This window comes from Sminthopsis crassicaudata, chromosome 3 (genome assembly GCF_048593235.1).
Source record: "Sminthopsis crassicaudata isolate SCR6 chromosome 3, ASM4859323v1, whole genome shotgun sequence".
NCBI lineage: Eukaryota > Metazoa > Chordata > Mammalia > Dasyuromorphia > Dasyuridae > Sminthopsis > Sminthopsis crassicaudata.
The window spans coordinates 329,176,000-329,197,677 of NC_133619.1; the positions used below are offsets into that span (position 1 = coordinate 329,176,000).

The window sequence follows — 21,678 nt, forward strand, 5'->3', positions numbered from 1 at the left end:
TCATTTCAATAGTTTCAAATTTCTTTTCTCCAGGATTTGCTACCAGAACTCCAGAGGCAGCACCAGGCTTTTATAGGAATGAATTATCAGCTGTGAAACAGAGAAATCAAGTCCATCATTTACCAGGTGAAAATGAAAATCACTGTTGACAAAAAAGTAACCCTAAATCATATCTCCACCATTACTTTTTCTCCGTCTTATCTGTTTAACTCAAAAATTTTGCCAGTATTAGGACTCTAATATTAAAGGTAAATTTTTCCTAAAGCAACTGCTAGAACAGTAGATCATGACTTTAAGTAGATTTCTGATAACCCATGAAATTTACTTAAAGTCAGGATCTCTTGTTCCAGTATTTACCTCAGAAAATTTTACCTTTACTTGATTTACTTTAATTTAAATATGAAATAGTAACACAAACAATTGTGTGGGATGGTTAGAGATTTCCATGAATTTTAATTGGGTAATTTTTCTGTCCTCTGCTCCATCTTTACAAGCCAATAAGAAAACAAAGAGAATAAAAGTAAAAGGCCTGAAAAACTAAGATTTTCTTATTTTTTCTAAGGTGCTTTTACCTTATAAAAAGTCTATCCTATTTCACAGTACAATAAAACAGTCTTTGTGAACAAAAACAATAGTGATAATTTACTACAAGTTTTTTGGCCTTTCTGGAAATGACATAATGAAATATCTTAGTAAGTGCCATTCAAAAAAATAGCAATAAGAGGTGTGCCAGTTCCTCAGGGTCTCAATCTGGTTCAAGTACATTTTGAGCTTCTGTAACCACAGGAATCAAAAGAACTAAAAAGGACTTAGAAAAATATCTAAAATTGAGAACTCCGTAGCCAAGGTTATAGTTTGATAAGTTTTAAATTAATTTTAGTATTAAAGTTATTAGCCAAAGAAATAGCCATTTTCCTAATGATTATTAATATATTGGTACCTGTTTATCATTTTAAAATTTAGAAATGAGCAAATAAAAGAGAATTTGAATCAGTGGTGAATTGTACCAAAGCTGTGAAAAATAGGTTCAGAGACTACTATATAAGAATTTAATAGTTTTATTAGTACCACATTCAATGAATTTCAGAAATATTGAAAAATGAAATTAGAGAATTTTCCTTGTGTGCCCATCCTTAGAGAAATTGGTCAATTAAAAGACATTTCTACTTATAGTTCATATAATCCTTATCACCACACCAAATTTATTAAGTCCTTATTACTGTTAGATGCTATGTTAAATGCTCTATGAAATGATTTGTTAAACATTATCCTCACACCCTAGTAGCTTATAACTGAGGCTAACAATAGTAACAAAAATAGAAATAAGGGCCATATAAACAACTTCACAAATTTTAGACAAGCATAGGAATTTAATATATTAATGACATTAACATTGTACTCATACAAATAAATGTGTGTATATGTATTTATTCAAATATGTGTATGTATACATGCACTTATATATATTATGGGTATACACATATGTAAACAAACACATGAGTCACAAAAGTTATACAGAGGGAGTCATCTTCCATACAAATAGACAACGTTGTACTAGAGCAGACTCCATCTACTGTGCCTTCTTTCATCATCTTGTCAGCTACTCCTTGTCCAGCAGGAATGGGGCTTCCTTGAGGATGGCTCAAATTAGCGAGAGCATTAGCATCACAGGGACTTCAGCATCCCAATGCTGGATGCCTCTGTTGGCACTGCTAAACAGCCTCCTGTTCACTCACTCAGTACCACCTCTTGTGCCCAAGGCCATTGTTTTGCTTGTCCTGTCCCAGTTCCATTAGTATGAGTTTTATATAAGGACAGAGTGGAAGCAAGGAGGAATTCACTACCTTTTTTTCCAAAATAGTCAGGAACTCAGAATTTTGCATAGATCTTATTACTCTACATAATTCCCATTTTCTAATGAGTGATGTGTTTTCATTTTATAGTAAAATGAACAAGCATACGATTACCTGGGTTCAAATCCTATCTCAAGCTTCTATACCTTTGTAACTTTGGGCAAATCATTTAAACTCCTTGTGCCTTTGGTTCCTCATCTACAAAATGGGAAGTTTGGTTAGATCACCTCTCAGCCCCCTTCTATTTCTAATTCTGTTTTTCTCTTTGATTCTAAAACAGAGGACAAGACCTATAGCCCAAAGGAAATCTTGATCATTTGCTGAAATTTATCTAAGTCTTTCTGTAACTCCCAGACACTGGCAACAGTGGCGAGATTTATGTTTCAAGTCAGGCCTCAATCTTTTCTGTGCTTTGACTCCTGAAAGACTAATTGAAGTACAGAATCAGGAGCATGAATAAGTACTAAGTTGGAACTTAGACATTTTCTAGCTGTGCCAAGAAGTCCCACTTATTACCTTGTAAGATGATTGATTAGCCTTCTTGTTGAATCAGAAATATGAAGGGATTTGTTTTCCACATAGATTAAGATGACATCCTAGTTCTACTAAAAAAAATCAAGCTTCAGTCCTTTCCAGTGCATCCATTCAAAATTTATAAAGTAGTTACTGTGTGCAAAACATTGTGAGAAATATAAAAATAAAAGACATAGTCTTGACATTTAAGGAGCTTGTGAACTATATTTTGGAATATAGCTCATTCATTATGGCAGGAGGCACCTTTAGCTCACTAGAATGCTTCTTTCCCAATTTTCTCTGTAGGGGCATACATAGTAGGTTCATGATCTCACCATCTCATTCAATCCCTAATTTCCAGGCAAGCTTCAAATTGGGCATGTCATTTTCATTCCCTTGTATTAATATATGTCAATTTTAGTTCATCAAGCTATCTTGACAGTCAATTTCCAGGTGGGTCATAGGGGCTTACTGGGTGCTGTTGTTCCCTCAGCCACTTTACACCCAATCCAAATAACTAAAGACATCTCTACCTCTTTGTGGCAAGATGATCACCCACCCTGGTTTTAGGTCAATAGTATTCAACCAATATTCCATAGTTCACTTGTTTAACACAAAGAATTTCCTAGAAACTCACCTAATCTAACCACACCAGCAAAACTTGTTCTGGAAAATAGCAATCCCAGAAGGAGTTTTGTACTTTCCAGTGAAATAGGTCCAAGTCACCTCTTTCTAGTCAGTGTTAGAAAAGGTGTGATGAGAAAAACTGCCTGGCGTGACTTCGTCATTCCTGCTCACTTTGGGCAGTGCTGAGAAAGTACACTGCCCCAATGAGTTGTAAGGATTGCTGTTCTAATTTCCATGGCCTAATCTAATTCTACACCCAGAAATTGTATCACTCTAAGTGTGTCTTCAAATCAGCCTTAGTGGAAGAGCCCCCAACATTGGTCCAGTGTGCAAGAGTACTAGTGGAGTGGAGAGGAAAGCCAGTGCCCAGAGATGGATAGGAGGAGGCCAGGGGTTTTCTTGGTATGAATTTTTAAACCATCTGAATGTTAGTGACCTGGGGGAAAGAACTAGCTACCATTCTACCAGTATCTTCAGTCTGACCCAACAGACATAAATATTCTGCTCCAGGAATATAAAACAAGTTCAGTAAAGTGGTCTTTGGCTCAACTAGGGTCACTAAGTTACATTCATGTGGAAAATAAAGAAGTAAATCATTTTCTTTCTGATCATTTCCTATCTACCTTTCTCCTTGTTGCTCTAATTTATCTTTCTGGTTATTTACCACATTCTTTTATCATTCCCCCTTCTACCACTAACAACTTTATCAAGCTTATCTAACCTATTCCTTAACATATATATATACACACACATATATATAGATATAGATATATGCTCAACAACTTACTTATGAGTACACCACCACTCTCATCTACCTAGCTTCACCATTTAAAGGTAGAATCCTTACTGCCTCCAACATGCTTGCTATTCTCCACCAGAGAATATTTCAAGTCATACAGTGGGGGAATTAGATCTATGGGGAGTAGGGATAGGAATGTGCCATATTTTTAGGTGGAGTTTAGTCAGAAAATGCTATGAATTAACAGATGAAAAGTGGAAAAGAATAGCTTGGAGGAAAGGACTTCAGCATCAGGAGAGAAACAAAGAGATAAATTTATTAGTAGGAGTGGTTTGGATTAAAGGAAAATGAAAATATTCATCACTTCAATGTATGTGTGCATTTGTTGAGATCAGATGTAGAGTCTGGGATTTATCCTTTTATGGTTTATGTATTCTAATTAGTTTGGAGTCTGTCTTTGAGATGGCCAAAAATTTTAAAAAAAGCTACAAAAGGATATTATTCTGGAAATTAATGTGTATATTGTGCTTTATAGATATGTGTGTATATAAAAATCCAAAGTTATTAAATATATAAATTAAGGCAGTTGTTTTCATTACAAAATATTTTTTGCTTTATGAAAGAATTCATTGAAGGATTCTTTTAAGTAGCAAGTTCTCTAGTACATCTAAAATATAATTCATTTTATAAAAATTCCCTGTATAACTTTTTTCTGGGTCATACCTCTTGTATATAGCCAAATATTCTAAATACCTATTTGGCTTCATATATTTTGATAGAGTACATTTTTTCTCTTTCTGCATTTAACATTTAATATAAACAAAAGCTATGCAACTCTGACTTTTTGGCTTCCTCATAATCTTAGTAGAATTCTTCTATATTTGTTCATCCCCCTAGGGACAACTGCCTACCTGATAATATCTCAGTAAATTCTGGTAAGAAAAGTATTTTTATTTGGTTTTACATAACTGGCTTAGCATAGAAATCATGATATCAGAGAGTTAGAAAGGATTTTTTTTTAGAAATTATCTAGTCCATTATCTTAGTAAAATAAGAAGACTTGATTTAATCCATCTTGCTATATAAGCATAAATGCTATTTGACGGCCCTCTAGAAAATATAATTCTACAACCAACTTTGGTAATCTGTATTCTTCTTTAGCAATTCTCATTGTCAGGAATCCTTTCTTATGTTTAATTGTGGTTTATTGTTATTGTTGTTATTCTGTCTTCCCTGAGAATGGGAAACTGTGATCAGCTTTTATATAACTTAGATTTTATGCTGAAACAAAGTGATGGGTTAGGCTTTTAAATATGATTCATTTTAACCACCTTCATTTTCATTTATTCACTCCTCTCTCTTGCCCATTTTACTACATGCTGTTTCCCACTTAGCTGGGATTTCTATATATTTTATGATTTCTTTCCCACACATCAAGCCATAAACACCATCACTCTAAAATCAGGTTGAATTAGACAGAAATGACATGAAGATTAAGTAATTATTTTCAATAAAAGAAATAATTGGTAGGTAGTTATGATTTAGTGGAAAGTAAAAAGATTTAGAGTCAAAAGACCTGAATTCAAGTATAGACTCTGCCATAATTCTGTGATTTGGGCAAATCATATAACCTCTCTGAACTTGGTTTTCTCATCTATAAAAAGGAAGGGTTGAACTAGGTGAACTCTCAGTTCCCTTCTAACAATAAGTCTCTCATCTGTTGGGTTTTATTCCTGGGGGAAATGGAGAGTATATATACATCTGGTGGTGAGATCGTTATCAAATTAAGACTGCTAAGATGGGTGGTAAGCTAAAAATGTCCAAAAAAATCCCGTGTTATTCAAATCAAAGAGTGATTTTTTGAGTCAAATACACTGTCATTGTTGATGAATTATACAATTTATTTTCCATCTTCATCATCAAGAGAAAATACTAAGAAGATGGAAGTGGTAGTATATAATATAAAGCACGCCTTTCTACTAACAGATGAAGCTCTTTTAAGCATTAATAACCTGAAAAAAAAAAAAAGCTCTTTTTCCAAAACTTTAAGGAAATTAGTGTCTCAGTGATCAAGTGCAAGGTTTTACATAGTTTATTCTACATAAATTTTCCCCCTACAGGAAAGAATTATGGGAATAGATTTCTTAAATACAAATATAGGGGTTTTTCTTAATAATATTCATGTAGAATTTGTCAGCCAAATTAAATCTGCCAAAGACACATATATATAGAATCTGGAGATAAGAACAATAAATGGAGAATGAATACCCAAGAGCAGCATGAAATGTACTAATGGTCCAAATGATTGGTAGCGTTTAACTATGAAAGAAGGATAAGAGTAACAAAGAAATTATGAGATTGTTTTTTTAGGTTAGGTACATTGATGTTACCTAACAATGGAAAGAAGGAAGAACTAGCTCTTCCATTTTTTCTGATTTCTCTGTCAAAGAGAATGATAATTGGACTATAAAAGATATAAAAAATTACTAATCAGCAATTAAAAATAAAATAAGAAAGGCGATAATAGGGGAATATTTGTGTCCCCTAAGTGAGTTCCTGTCACTGGGCCTCTACAAACCACACATCCCAAGGTACTAAAAGACCTGACAAGTGTGATTGCTGTGCCATTGTTTGTGATCACTAAAATATCATAGCAAAGGAAAGAAATACCATAAGAATAGAGAAGATCTTAAGTTCCAATTTTCAAAAATAGGGAGGACAGAGGAGACTACAAACTCTGAACTATTCTTAGCAAAATTATAAGACATATCATTGTTGGTTTGTGAATATATAAAAAGGGAAGTAATAATCACTAAAAGCCAGCACAGCATCATGAAGAATATAAGTCAATGCCAGACTAAACTAATTTCCTATATTGATCCAGCTGGATCTAGTAGTAGACAGATTTTGATTAATTTCATCAAAATATTTATCAAAGATACTCATGCTATCCTTGTGAATAAAAGAAAGAATTCTGCTAGATAATAATACAGTCAGACAGATTCTTATTTTATTGAAAGATTATACCCAAAGTCTTCATTGGCTTTGTCACATTGGATAGAGCACCCTGATAGAATATCCCAGAAGACTGCCCTTGTCCCTGTGCTATAGAAATATTAATAACAACTAGCATGTATATATTCACTTTACAAAATACTTTGCAAAGATTTATAAGGATATAGTAGATGATATTACCCTCATTTTCATATGAAGAAACTGAGGCAAACAAATTACTTGCCCAGAGTCGCACTGCTAAGTAAATGTCTAAAGTTGCATTTGAATTCAGGTCTCCCCAGCTTCCCAAGTCTAGAACTCTAGTATTATGATAATAAAAAGGATAAAAATAGCATTTATATAGAGCTTTCCAAGTTAAGTCATCTGGTCCTCATAATAACCAGTAAGCTCTTTGAAAGCAGAGACTGTTGTTGTCTTTATCCAGTGCATACCAATCTGGCACATAATAGGTATTTAATAGAAGCTTGTTGAACAAGAATTTTTGTTATGGGAATAAGATTCCATTCTGCCCCTAGAGTTATAAAAGAGCTATAACACTGTCAGCTAGGATTTCAAGATAATATGTCCCTCTCGATTTGTTGAATCATCTTTTGAGGAAGATAACTGAATAATGGAGAGAAGGAAGAAGAACTGAGTATCAGTGAAAAATGGTCAATTCACAGCAATGTAAATGCAAAAACACAGGATGCCTTACAACAATGGAGGGCAGTGACAGTGAAATACTTGGACACTAACAGAAAGAAGAAAAAGCATAAAAACTAACCAAAAAAAGTATTAAAACACCAAACTACTAAAAAAAAAAAAAAAGTGACGAATTTCCCCACTTTTCCTGGGTGCTGAAGTATTGCAATATGCCACATAAAGTAGCCTACTAAAATGGAAAGCGGGTTCCTTTGAATCACTGTTGGATGGATATTAGTTGTTTCTGTGTAAATAAAATGATCGTATGTTTTGAAGCACTGAGCGCCTAATCATTTGTGAGAGGAAGTAATGACCACTCTTGAGAAGAGCACCAAATATTCAAATTTCCAGGCTCTACTTTAGTATGAGTCCTAAAGTATTCCTAGGGCCTATGTGTCAAGAAGGAACCCCTATAACTGAAATCTCAAAAAGCCAGGCTATCACTGGATTTTCACAAGGTGGGTGGGGCCCCAAGAGGAAGCTCTACAGTATTGTTATCAAATGCATATAATATATTAAAAAGCAAGTACTCATTAAAACTGTTGCATTTTGGTCATTAGCAATCATTTATTTAATTGACAAATATTTATTGAACACTTGTTATAAACAAAGCAGAATCCTAGATCATACACAAGACACCTCCTTTATTAGATGAACCTAAAGTTCATTCTAAATCTAAATCTATGATCCTATAATCCTATGAGTAAATCTCTCAGGCCTCTTCCAGCTTTAAAATTTTAGGAATCTAAAATACCAACATCCTTTATCATCAGTTTTCACTAACATTATCATTTGTAGTCTCTAACATTTTTTTTTAATCACATTAGTTCCTTCTAGTATGGCCTTATCTCTGTCCTCTTCAGTGATTCTCTTTATTATTCTTTCCTTAATGTTCCTTTTCTACTGCCTCTTAACACATCTTTGCTAATCTTTCCACTAACAACAAGCTGTGAGAAAAAAAAAAAAAATTTAATACTCAGCCTTGCATCTCTAACCCCAAATTTACTCTTCAGCTTACCTTGTGTTAAAGGTATCTTAGTTCTTACATCAACAATTGGAAAGTTGTAAAAATTATTTTTAGTCCCAGGCAGTTCTGGAATGATTGAGTTGGGTCTGGAAACAGAAGTAAAAACCCATTTGGTTTAATTGAGTTGAGCAATGTCTTATATTTGAAAGTTACTATTCAAAATTTTGCCCAGTCTCAAAAAACTTTGCGGTTTTTATCATGTTCATAATACATAATTTTGTTTTGCCATTGTAGTGAGTGATTGGTCACTCTTTCAGGTGACTATGGATTTCATTAAAGAGATTTTGTAGTATTCTGGGGTTTAGATGGAATTAGGAAAATAGTACGTGTAATTAGAAGATTTTGGAAAACCTAACTATCAGGAAGAAATATTTCTGTTCAGATTTTCTATAAGACTTCTCCATCACCATGGTAAATATCTTAGTTAAAACATATGACTCCCTATTTTATACCTTGTTTGGATCATTGAACAAAGTTAACTCTGGTGGTCACATCTGTCACAATATCTTGTATGACTTTAGACATAAGCATGAGAGGCAATAGGGTTAAACAGAGATTGTAAGACTGCATTCTTTTCTAACAAATAAATATTTTTAATTGACAAATAAGCAGTGGGATCTGATATTCTGTATTTCTCATTCAGTTATATAATGCTGAAATGTGATCTACTACAGAAAAATCATATGCAAAAGCCTCTGTGTTCATTTTTTACATTCCCATTAAAGATATTCTTATTGTGTGTTTTGATGACATAAATAATTTATAGAGATGATAAAGTAGGCAATTTGCATGGTAAATGCTAATACTTTCACCTTCTTTTGATTCTAATCTTTTCCATTCTCATAAAATCTTATCCTTTTTGTGTTATCTTGAAAACTAATCAATGAATGCCTTTAAGATTTTGTCACCTAAATCATCTAATTCTTCTTTATGTATTTTGTCGCTTCTCCTCTTCTTCCTACTGTAATTGAGACTTACTTCAAGCTTGTTGACTTGATTTGACTTGACCAAGCTCCCTGTACATTCATTTCCTCTGAAATTGCTTTTTTAATTCTTTTGTCTTTTTTATCTTTAAGTATGGTCTCTTTTGTTTTATATATAAACATGTATTGTAGATTGCTATTTCCCTGGGGTACTTGTCTCTCTGTTTTAAAAAGTGATCAAATATTTATTGATAAGTAATTTGGGGGCTATTTCAACTTCCTTGTGATTTTTCATTGACTAATTTGTTTAAGAAATGGTAAAGGAATCTTTACTTCTTTCTTTACTGTCTACTTCTAGTCATTACCAATTTAAAAAAAAAAATCAACAGTGTGCTTATATAGATCAGAGTTACTGTAATTATATATGGTGTTTTTCTTTTCTCTTCTGATTTGTCACTTATTTTTTTATCTTTGTTTAAGTACTCAATGATCCTGATATGCATAGATAGCTGATTTCAAAATGTCAGTTATGCCAATAAGCAGCCTGTTAAGCTATAATACCATCTATAATATATGGTAATATCCATGAGCTATAATCTTACCTGTTGAGCTATAATAGCATCTTCTAATTCTCTTCTTAACAAACATATTCATGCTGTGTAGGCACAAGGCATCTAATATATAATATAACATATGATAACATCTATGGGCTATAATCTTACCTGTTGAGCTATAATGATATTTTCTAATTCTCTTCTTAATGAATATATTTTATGCTATGTAGGCAGAAAACTTTTTAGTAACCAAAAAAATCTCTGAATTCTTTATTTCTTGGTATAAAAGCATATTTTTCAACATAATTTTTGTTCTCTTTCCCTTTTCTTCCCTTCTTATTAAAGTTACCTGGATATATGTTGAGTGTCAAGAGGAACAGTATGGTATAGTAGAAAGAATTCTCTGTTTGGAGTCGTGTCTGGATTCAGATTCCAACTCTGTCACTTACTACATGTATAAACTTGGGCATTCACTCAATTACCAATTGACATCTCTGTGCCTCAGTTTTATCATCTATAAAGTACAGGCATTGGAGTAGGCATTCTTTAAGGCTATTTTAAATTCTATGTCTATGATACAATCATCTTAAATTCTTCATCAAATTTCTCTTTCTCTACGTTAGATATTGACATGTAAGCTGTAATTACCTTATAATATTGGAACTTGCTCTCCATCATTAAATCTTTCAGAAAGGATTATATCCCTTAACAAAGCATGAGTTTTAAGAATCTTGTGATGTACAGTTGAATTCTAATCATAATTCCATTTTTCCTTTTTAAATCAGCAGATAGCATAGATGTATCATTAACATGATAGCCACAGAGTTGCATAGATGTACAGAAGGTTATAATTGGAATGGCTTTAAGGATCACTCTCCAAACCCCTCATTCCACAGATGAGGAAGCAGGCCTAAAAGGATTGTGATTTGCCCAAGGCCTATAGCTAAGTAGTACGAAAACCAGAATTCCATTCTCATGATTGCCTGTTCAGTATTCTTTATACATCATTTATCTCTAAATAGTAAAATAAACCCCAAATTATTTTTTAAAGTACTTGTTAAAAAAAAAAAGTAGTTTTCAATGAGAAAATCAATCCATGGACTTAATAAAATATAAAATATTGAATATTAATAACACATTGAATATGAAAGTGTTCTAAATTGTTCCCCTTCACTACCTATCTTTAAGCCACCAACAAGCATGCCATCTGAATTGTGATGTATTTCCCATAAATTCCTTATGCCAATTACTAAGAAGAGGAAAATTTTTAAGTAAAAGGTTGGATAATAACCATTCAATGTTCATCAGCTGTAATACATTTGCAAACCTCAATTGCAATATATCTAGTAAGTTTAATACTTTTAAAATAATTATGTACTTTTAAATGTTTTCTATATATGTATATATATTTAAGTAATATTTACGTAATTAATAATTGTTAGTTAAATATTTGACAAATATTTAATATTGCTGTAGTCTGTCATCTCATCTGCTATAGGTATGAGAAATTTACATTCCCATTAAAGATATTCTTATTGTGTGTTTTGATGACATAAATATATGCCTATATAATATCTATGAAATTTTTTTCCAATTTAGAATTGCATCATTTATGATGTCAAAAATAATGACAGTTTGACCTTTTTATAAAAATAATTTGGAATGCAGGAATTATGCTTTTGTATAAGATCTTTTGATTGTTACATTGCCTGAAATTCACTTTATTTTTCTTCTAACAAAATGAGAGTCTGCTTTTATTGCTATACATGAGAAAAAAGAGACACTTGATCTTTTACTACATATATAAAAACAAAGTTATTTTTCAAATATGTGTTTGCACTTAAAATTTGATAGTTTTGAGCCAACTCTTTGAACAATATTTCTGCAGTTACACATATTAACAAATGTAAGTATACATATACTTAACAGGATTATAACACTTATACTTTAGGACATATGTTTTCCCTCACTCCTCTTTACTTTTTTATATAATTAACAACTGCCTTTCTCCTTTTTCTGTTGTTTCAGTTAAAGGATCAAGAAAGTTAAGTCTGCCAACAGATCTTAAGACTGATCTTGGTACGGTAGGCGAAAGCCAACAATTTTAAGTTTCCTTACATCCATTTGGCTAAACATTTTTACCAATCAATCCATAAAATTGCACAAGTGTCCTAAGTACCTTCTAAAGCCTTTTCAAAAGCTTTCTTAAAAACCACCATACAGTTCTGTTGGCAGCATTCAACATTTTGCTTGTTAACAATCATTTTTTGTAAACACATTTTATAAATCATTGCACACCAAGATTTTTGTTTTGAAAGTGTTTTTGAGCTTTGAACAGCCATACTGATTGGTCGTGTTATTAAACATGATATAGTCTGGTATCATTTTCTTTGTGTATCATTTTCATATGTAAGCTTCATTTAGCAATAAGGACTATTTAATAGCCACCAAATTACAAAACAAACCTGGGTCATAAGGGGAATAAGAATCTAACTGTACTTTTTTAAATGGTTAAGAAAATTTTATTTTCAGTTATATTGTTATTTTGTCAGTAACTATATCAATGAAATACATATTGCCTAAATTGACATTAGAAGTTGTCTTTTCAGACATTTTAACTGCTTGTGCTAGCATGATTATTTGGAAACTGAATTCTTTTTAAAAATGAATTTTCTTTCATTTCCTTTACCATAGTTTAAAAGCATATCTTTCAATATATCAGTATTGTTGAAGTATTTAAGTGGTAGTTTCTAGCATTTTTAAGTATAATTTTATATTTTATGTATTTGATTCTCTAAATACAAATGTTAAAATGTAAAAATGTGTAACTGTGATATATTAGAATTTTATTAATATCATGGATTTCATAGAAAGAAATAATTCTGCCAATTGCATACTATATGTTCTCAATATGAATGAAGTGAAATGGATTATACTTTTAAAATAATTTCAATGTTCATTTCTTTATAAGAAAGATGTTAATCATATTTGCTGTCGTCATTTCTCCACTGAACATTTTCCCTTCTTCCAAGTGTGAGAAAGAAATTACATTTTCATAAATAAGTTTGATATCTTTATTAGAGAAAGTAAAGAAAGCAGTGATCATGGTAGAGTGGAGATAAAAAGACATCATTATTGTCAATAGAGCTTTTCTGTATTAATCTAACCTTCCCCAAAGTGGAACAAACTGGTTGACAGCTTCCTTTCCATTATTTTTAAGCACTGACCCACTGTAAGCAAACTTGGTATATGAAATTGTATATTTATAATATGTATTTTATAGAAATGGCAAATTAGAAAGTAAAACTCCATTAAAGAATTATTTTGCCTTTCAAAAGTACATGCAGTATGATTCCCTTAAACTAATAGCTTTCAAATAAATATAAAATTACAACTAAGAAAACTAACACCCATGAAATTTTAGTAATTTATCTACTGCTTAAAGAATAAACATTTTAAATGTTATTTAATTGTTATTTAAATAATTAAATAATGTTTAAATATAAATATATAAATATCACTAATCTTCAGAATTACACTCTTTTTAGCTAGATCTTAAGATCTCCAAGGAATCCCAAATACCAATTTCATTTATTGCCTGGTTTTGTAGCAACTGAGATTTCTTATCTATGACTTCATTTACTGCTTCCTTCCTGAATTCCATTGAATTCCATTCCATTGAATAGCAAGATGAAATTCTTTAAGAACTACCCACTTTCGGCAACTAGGCAACTAGGCACCAGTCCTGAAGTCAGAAGGACTTGAGTTCAAATCTGGTCTCAGACACTTAACACTTCCCAGCTGTGTGACCCTGGGCAAGTCACTTAACTCCAACTGCCTCCGACAAAGAGAGAGAGAGAGAGAGAGAGAGAGAGAGAGAGAGAGAGAGAGAGAGAGAGAGAGAGTTTTTAAAAACTACTCACTTTCAACATCTACATTCTATGTGTAGCTTGTTGTGTGAAGCTTGTTGAGGCATATTTATACATTTTGGAAAAGCACACTTCAGTGAAAAGTTATCCACATAATTTTTCATGTTTCAAGTTAAAATGTCAAGGAATAACATGAGTTGGTAATGTGAGGGGCCATGGTGGATATAGTGCTAGACGTGGAGTTGCAAAGACATGGTTTGGATTCAAATCTTATCTCTATTTCTGTGATCATGGACAAATGATAACCATAAGTGGTTTGAATTATGATATAATTATTTATATCAGCTTTCACACTGATATAAAGGACTTTCAAACCCCTTATTTATTTAATTTATATCATAAATTTTAAAAATTTTAATCATCAAATTTTTCATCCAGTTTGTCCTAACTTTTATTTGGCTAATTGACTAGTCATTTCAATGTAAAAATCAAAACATTTTAGACTTACTTTGTTAAACAGATGTTTTACTTAATTGACCAGTCAATTTTGTCAAAATCAATGATTAGTATTCCTTTGTAGATAGGCTGTTTTCTTTATTGTCATCCAGTTTTTTAGAGCTCTCTCCCAGTTTTATGTCATCTGTAGATGATATCACTCCATTCATACCATTATCTAAGTCATTAATTTAAAAAATAGTTAATAGCTCAAGGAGAAGTACAAATCCCTGGGGCACTTTACTAGAAATCTCCTATTACAATGACATTGAACCATTAATGACTACTCTTTAAGTCTAGGCAACCAACCATTTTTGAGTCTATCTAATCCATGTGAAACCTATCATTTTAATGATGTATTATAGAATTTTCCCAGAAATTGAAGTCAATCTTCCTAACTTATAGTTTATGAACTTTCTTCCCTTGTTAGAAAATGGAAATTGGCCTTTCCCCAATTTTGTTGTGGCTCTTTTATTTTCTACAGTCTTCCAGACAACACTAAAAGTGACTCAGGAATCATTTCCACCACTTCTTTAAGAACCATGGCATATTGTTTTGGGGCCAGGTGACTTAAATTTATCAAGAGCAACTAGGTGCTCTCTTACTAGCTCTTTACTTGTCTTGAGCGGCAATTCCAATATTAGATGTTTTTGTACAAGTATATTCCAGGACAATGGTAATACATTCTCTTTGGCAGGAAAATTTTTAAAAACAACAAACAAGAGAAGAGATGAGCAATTCTGCCCTCTAGGTGTTGTGAGTTATTATCATCTCATCTGCCCCAAAGAGAGACTTTCTTTCTCATCTATTATCCTTTTTCTTCCAGTATAGCTTTTTTTAAAAAATCTTTTATTCTCTTTAGCTTCCCTTAGCACTTTCAACTTATTCTGAACTTTAGCAGTCCTGATACTGTTTTTATAATAGTAGACCACACAACACTTTTATAGTCATCTTTTCTTACTTCTCATGCTTCCATCTTTTATAAATTTATTTCTGAAATTAAGGTCAATTGGTTAATTCCCTTTATAGTCATATTTATACGTAAATATGTACTAAGCAGTATAGAATAATATGATGCTTGCTCCTAGATTGGCCCCTTCTATATTGTACCAATAAGTCATCCAGCGTGGACAAAGCTGGAATACCCATCTTTACCCCCCCAAAAAAAGGGATCCTTAATTCTAATTCTGTATACATGGCCAGGATTCAGTCCTTTGGGAGCTTGGACCTTAAAGAAGCAGCTAAATAGTCTACTAGATAGAGTACTATATTTAGTGCTAGAAAAACCTGGGTTCAAGTCCTATCCCAGATACATAAGAGCCATATGATCCTGAACAAATCACTTGATCTTTGTCAGTCATTAGTTTATTCATCTCTAAGTGGTTCTACTGATAATACTTACATCATAGGGATATATCAAGTGAGATTTTATGTATGCATTAAAAAATCGCATGTGTGAGTCTGTGTATATCTATTTGTATACATATGTATATTGTGCATATAAATATGTGTACATGTATGGATATATATATATATATAACATTTCATTTGATATGTATAATTATACATATATAATGCTTGGCAAACCTTAAAACACTATATAAATATTTATTTTTATTATGTCTCATGTCTCAGCAAAATGGTGTCAAAAAATATACAATGTAAAATGTAAATCCAGTATAATAGCTATTTATTTCCTCCAAATGAAAGAAGTGCTTAACACAAAAGACTCAAGTATGAATTGATAAAGATTTAAAAAGCACAACTTACTTAAAATCACTCTTAAAATTGTCCAGGAGTATACGGAGTGTTCAGGGAAGGCTAGCACCTATGGTGTGAGGGCTAGCCAAGCCCTTTTCAGGACTGCTCAGCCACCTTTGGTGTCTATCTTCCACCCAACTCTCACCTGTGGTTCTAAGAAGCTTTAATATGTACAGCAGTGAAATCTTCTAAGCAGATGGACTAAACTAGATCAAGGGTAGTCAATAGGCCTTAAGGTCATGAGTTAGGGGAATGCCTAGTCTGTGCATATGAAAAATTTCTCTGGCAATGGGTGAATGAGAATAATTTGTTCCAATTTTCTTGAAGTCAGCTGAAACACAACAGGAGTGTTTAGAACTTGGTCAGACATTGAAGACACAAAGATCATCCAGGATATCCTGGGCTATCACTAGTCTTCTGGGAGTCTTTATTTTTGTCTTGCCACAGAGCTTCAGGGACTCTAAAAGAAAGAATGAGGCAGATGTCATTGCTTCTCTTTGAAATAAAAAACAAAACAACATAATCTCCCAGTCGATTGGTGGTTAAAATATGAAGCGTTTTTCAGCACTGCTGCATTTTACAATTACATTTAGTTCCATATCTTCTAACAAGCCATGTCAGGGATTGGGCACTACCTCCTGTTTGTGTTCAACTCTTCTTTTGCAAAGTGCTGTAGTAGCTATAGGAAAAATATCCTGTATATAGGCATCTCTGCCTAAGGGATCCTATTGCTTCCAGAATTTCCTATGCTGGAAATGTCCATCTCAGATTTAATATTCATTCTCCTATGTTCAGAAAATATGTGCTGACATATATGCTAACTGTGAAGAGTTAGTAATTTCTTCTGGGACACAAAAGTTAACTCTTTAAAGCTCTCCATGGGAATTTCAGCAAGAGATTCAATGAGTCTGAACTAATTCAGAGATACCCTACAAGGAAATATAAAATGAGTAGTAAGAGGCTTTTTAAGGAGGAGTAGAACTACTATCCCAAATGAATAGGAAAAAAATTAGCAGAAACTGAATAATCATTTGCCTAATTTTCTACTGGAGAAAGTATTAAGAGAGATTTTCACTACCACATTTGTCACCATTTAGATCAAAAATCTAGATCAAATATTCATGAATTCCCTAAATCAATGTAGATAAATCACCAAGACTAAATGGCATTGATCCAAGTTTTGAATAAGTGTGAGTAAAATTTAGGAACCAAAATGTGGAATTGTTCAACTTGTCACAAACACTTTGTACTCATTTGCTTAATTACTTGCTGCTTCTGCTTTAGTTTTTTTCCTTACAAGCCATCTTCTTTTGTATTCTCAACCTACTTTTGTTCTTGACCCTTACTTGCCAAAGTAAGTTGTCAAGGAAGTTTCATGTTTTCATTATTAGTGTTCACAGATTTTCCACATCTTCCCACAGTCTTTCTCATATAATCAAATCGGTTTCATCCAGAAATATTTATTGGGTAATAACCTTTCTAGACTTTCCCAATTCTCAAAATTAAAAATGTTATATTACATGAGGTACATTTGCTAATTGATTCTCAGAGCACAGCTTGTTTGGACATCTTGCATCTGATCAGAAGGAACAATATTGAAGAAATAACTTGGATCTTCAAAATATGGCTGCATCCTAAAGTGTTAGTTGTTTCTAACTGTTCCTTCTTTGGAATCCTGGAACATCTTACTCTGTATTTGTTTATGATCTGTCAATCTAATTATCTCCTTTTCCTTACGGTTTCATCTCCCAGTTCCAAATGAATGACTTTTGACTCCCATGTTCAATTTAATCTGCCCTCATCAACACTAGTAATCAGTTCCCTCTATATTGCCAGATGCAGATAAAAGGAATAATGATAAGAGTCAGAGATTTAGACTATAGTCCTAGATAGTGCCAAGGCTGAGCTTATATTATCTGTTCTCTATATGGACTTTCTAAGGTATATTGGAGAAGAAATGGAGGTATTACAACATACCCATCAAAGACCCACATGGATATTCAACCAAGATCATGAAGCTTTGTCATAATTCTTTGTCATAACTTAAATTAGAAATTGCTCACAAAATTGGTATAAAGCTCTCAGAGAAATTCATCTATTCATTTTTCTCCTCTGTGGAAAAAACAAATATAAGTGGATTGTGCCTCTAAGTACATTACCACACAGTAAATCAATTGCCATTAAAAATAGATTTCCACTCCTCATTTAGGAGCTATTTGAATGGTTTTCGAGGACACTGGTGGCATTCTAAGAAACCTATAGTCCAATTTGAGTAATCAAACATTTATTAAGTGCTTACTTGTAGTAAGTGTACCGTGAAAAACCCTGAGGAGAGGATGGAGGGTACAAAATTTATATAAGACATTAGCTCAGTCTTTAAGGAGTTTAGTTTAATATGGAATGATATGCAGAACCAGATAATTATAATCAATGGATCAAACATGTAAATGTCTAATATGTGCCAGGCACTATCCTAGATGCTTTGGACAATACATACTATTTCATGGTAATTGGACTTAGAACCATCAGTCAATCAATAAACATTTTATTAAGCACTTATTAAGTACTATATGGAGTGCTAAGTACTAGGATTACAAAGATAGTCCAAAAAGTCCTTTCTAATGGAAAAAACACCATGTAAATAACTAAGTACCTGCAACCATCTACAGAATAGGTAATAGGAGAGCAATCTGAGAAGGGAAAGCACTGATAGCTGGAGAAATCCAGAAAGGCTTCCTGCAGAAGCTGGGACTTGAACTGTCTTAAAGGAAGCCAGAGAAGCTAAGAAGTAGAGAGAAGGGAGCAGAGCATTCCAGGGAGGCTGTAAAGGTGGAGGTGGTGTGCTCATACAAGTAAGCCAATGTAGCCAGCTCATAAAATTCATGAAGGTTAGGAAATTGAAAGAAGACTAGAAAGGTAGGCAGAAGGATAAGGAAGATTATGAAATGGTGTAAATGACAAAGGACATACATTTGATCCTGCAGATAATGGGAAGTGCCTGGAGTTTGGGGAGAAAGAGAACCATGATAGCTACACAATAGGAAAATCATTGGCATCTGAGTAGATTTTAGATTAGATTGAATAGTAAGTAGTCAGTGAGACTAATTAGAAGATTTACAATAGTCCAGGTGAAAGATAAGGATCTAAACTAGGGTGGTATCTATGTGAGTGGAGAGAAGAGAAGAGAGATAGACAGATGATATGAGATGAATGTCAGAATCCAGATTGCAAAGCATTTTGAAGAAAATAAGAGGAAAAATAAATGTAAACACCAAATATAGATAATTTCTTAAGGACTTTAGCTAAGAAGGGGGGGAGAAATGCAGTATGATAACTGGTGAGGATGGGAGGACTGAAGTGGGTACTTTAAATATAAAGAAGACATAGAAATATTTGTAGGCAACAAGCAAGAAGCCAGTAGGTAAGAAGGGATGGAAGATGAGAGTGAATGAGAATAATATGGACAATATGCTAGAGGATTAAGGAAGGAGTGGGATTAAGGATGCATGTAAAGGAGTTAATCTCAGCAAAGAGAAAGGGCCATATCAGAAACAGACTTGAAGTAAGAATTTGGGGAAAGAAGTAAACATGTCTGAATGGTGTGAGATGAGAGGAATGAAGAAAAGAGAGATTTCAATTAATAGTCTCTTTTTTAGTGAAGAATGGAACAAGGTTCCTAGGAGAGAGGATTCCATGGGAGGCCTAAGGAGAGACAAGAGTGTTTGAAATAGCTGTTGTGGAATGGGATAGTTTATCAGTTAGTAGAGAATTGAATGATTGCTTTGTTGTTGTGAATGCTGGATCAATATTAGACAAGAATTTTTAGTGATCCAATCAACATGTTTTCATGATTTGCTCCTACTCTATTCAGTAGCATATGAATAGGAGCAAAGGAAACTGGTGGTGGAAATAACAAGATGTGATTGGCAAGAATGCAAAGGGGAAAATAATGTGTAAGTAAAGGCTGAAATAGAGTTTAAGTTATTACCAAGGGGTACAGGTAGGAAAGGGATGAGAATTAAATCAATTTAAGAATGATGGTCTGGCATCTTCAACAATGAGATGAACCAGCTACACTCAGTGAAAGAACTCTGGGAGATGACTATGAATACTACACTAAATAGAATTACCAATCCCCTTATTTTTGTCTGCCTGCATTTTGGATTTCCTTCACAGGCTAATTGTACACTATTTCAAAGTCCGATTCTTTTTGTACAGCAAAAAAACTGTTTGGACATGTATACATATATTGTATTTATTTTATACTTTAACATATTTAACATGTATGGGTCAACCTTCCATCTGAGGGAGGGGGGTGGGAGGAAGGAGGGGAAAAATTGGAACAAAAGGTTTGGCAATTGTCAGTTCTGTAAAATTACACATGTATATGTCTGGTAAATAAAAAGCCATATTAAAAAAAAAAAAAAAGAATGATGGTCTGGGAAAGAATTAAGATGTGACGAAAATAGAGATCATGGTAAGGATAAAGAATAGGATTAGTGGGTTGGGCATGGGGAAAGATGGTATGATAAAGTATTATGAGCAGATAAATGAAGGTCAGAATTCATGAATTAAGAGGTAGATCATTTATAAATGATGATATAATCAAAGATATAGCTATCAGTAGCTGAAGTGAAATAGGGTTACAGATCATAAAAAATGAGATTAGAGAAATGGGCAAATGGATGTTTGAGAGGATATCAAGCATATATGTTAAAATTCCCTAGTATGAGGGTTGAGGTTGGAAGGAGAGAAAGACTGTGAACCGGGTACTGAAATATTAGCTTACTCTCAGTAATTTTCCTAGGATATTATGGGATTGTTGATAACAAACAACAAGATCTGGATTGAATGATTAATTTAGAAAAGGTGAACCTCAAAGGTTGCTTAGTGAAAATGGTATAAGGAAACAGCAATGAGAAGGGAATAAATAATATTAAATAAAACCCTCCTATTATAATTAGTGAATCTACAAGTATGAGAGAAAGCATAGCTACAAGTGGAAAGAGAAATGAGAGAAGTAGTGTTATCAGACATATATCATCTCTCAGGGCTTGGAGGGGGAAGGAGTAGGAAAAAAGCTTAAAATGAAAAGAAAAATGTTAATTATGCAGGAAGCATTCCAGAGGACACACTGGGAGGAATGGGCAGGTCTAGAGTGGGACATAGTTGGGAGAGGTAGCTATGTGTTTACAATCATTGAGATTGATAGTATACAGAGAGATGGAAGTTTGCTAGCCCTTATATAGTGTGCTCAGGTAGAATAGAAGTCCATTGAGAGGAAGAGAAATCCATTAATGGAAATGTGAGATTAAACTTTTGATGTCCTTCATTGAAGATGGTCAGAGGGAAAGTTAGCTCTATAGGGGAAGTGGCATTAAATGAGTTGACCTTTATATATGAAGAATTCAATAGGCCAAGGGGAGCAAAAATTTCAGGATTAGCGAACAGTGTAAGCAAAAGTATAGAGATGAACAGTTTTTTTAGAGGTCAAATACAAACAGTTCTTGTTTTTACATAAGTGTACTGTTCCACTAACCAGTTCATAAAGCAATTTTTTTATGTAATGTGAATTTGTCCATGGATGTGAGGAAGGGAGAAAAAGAGAGAGAAAAATGGGA

At 33.1% G+C, this 21,678-nt stretch overlaps 1 protein-coding gene across 1 annotated transcript in view; it reads left to right on the forward strand.

Annotated features, from left to right (window-relative positions):
- The window catches only part of STXBP5L (syntaxin binding protein 5L), a 420,610-nt gene that overhangs the window by 346,533 nt on the left and 52,399 nt on the right, over positions 1-21,678 (forward strand). Inside the window, 2 exon segments of the mRNA XM_074301345.1 lie at positions 34-126; positions 11,961-12,011. Of these exon segments, the coding sequence (XP_074157446.1) occupies positions 34-126; positions 11,961-12,011 (144 nt within the window).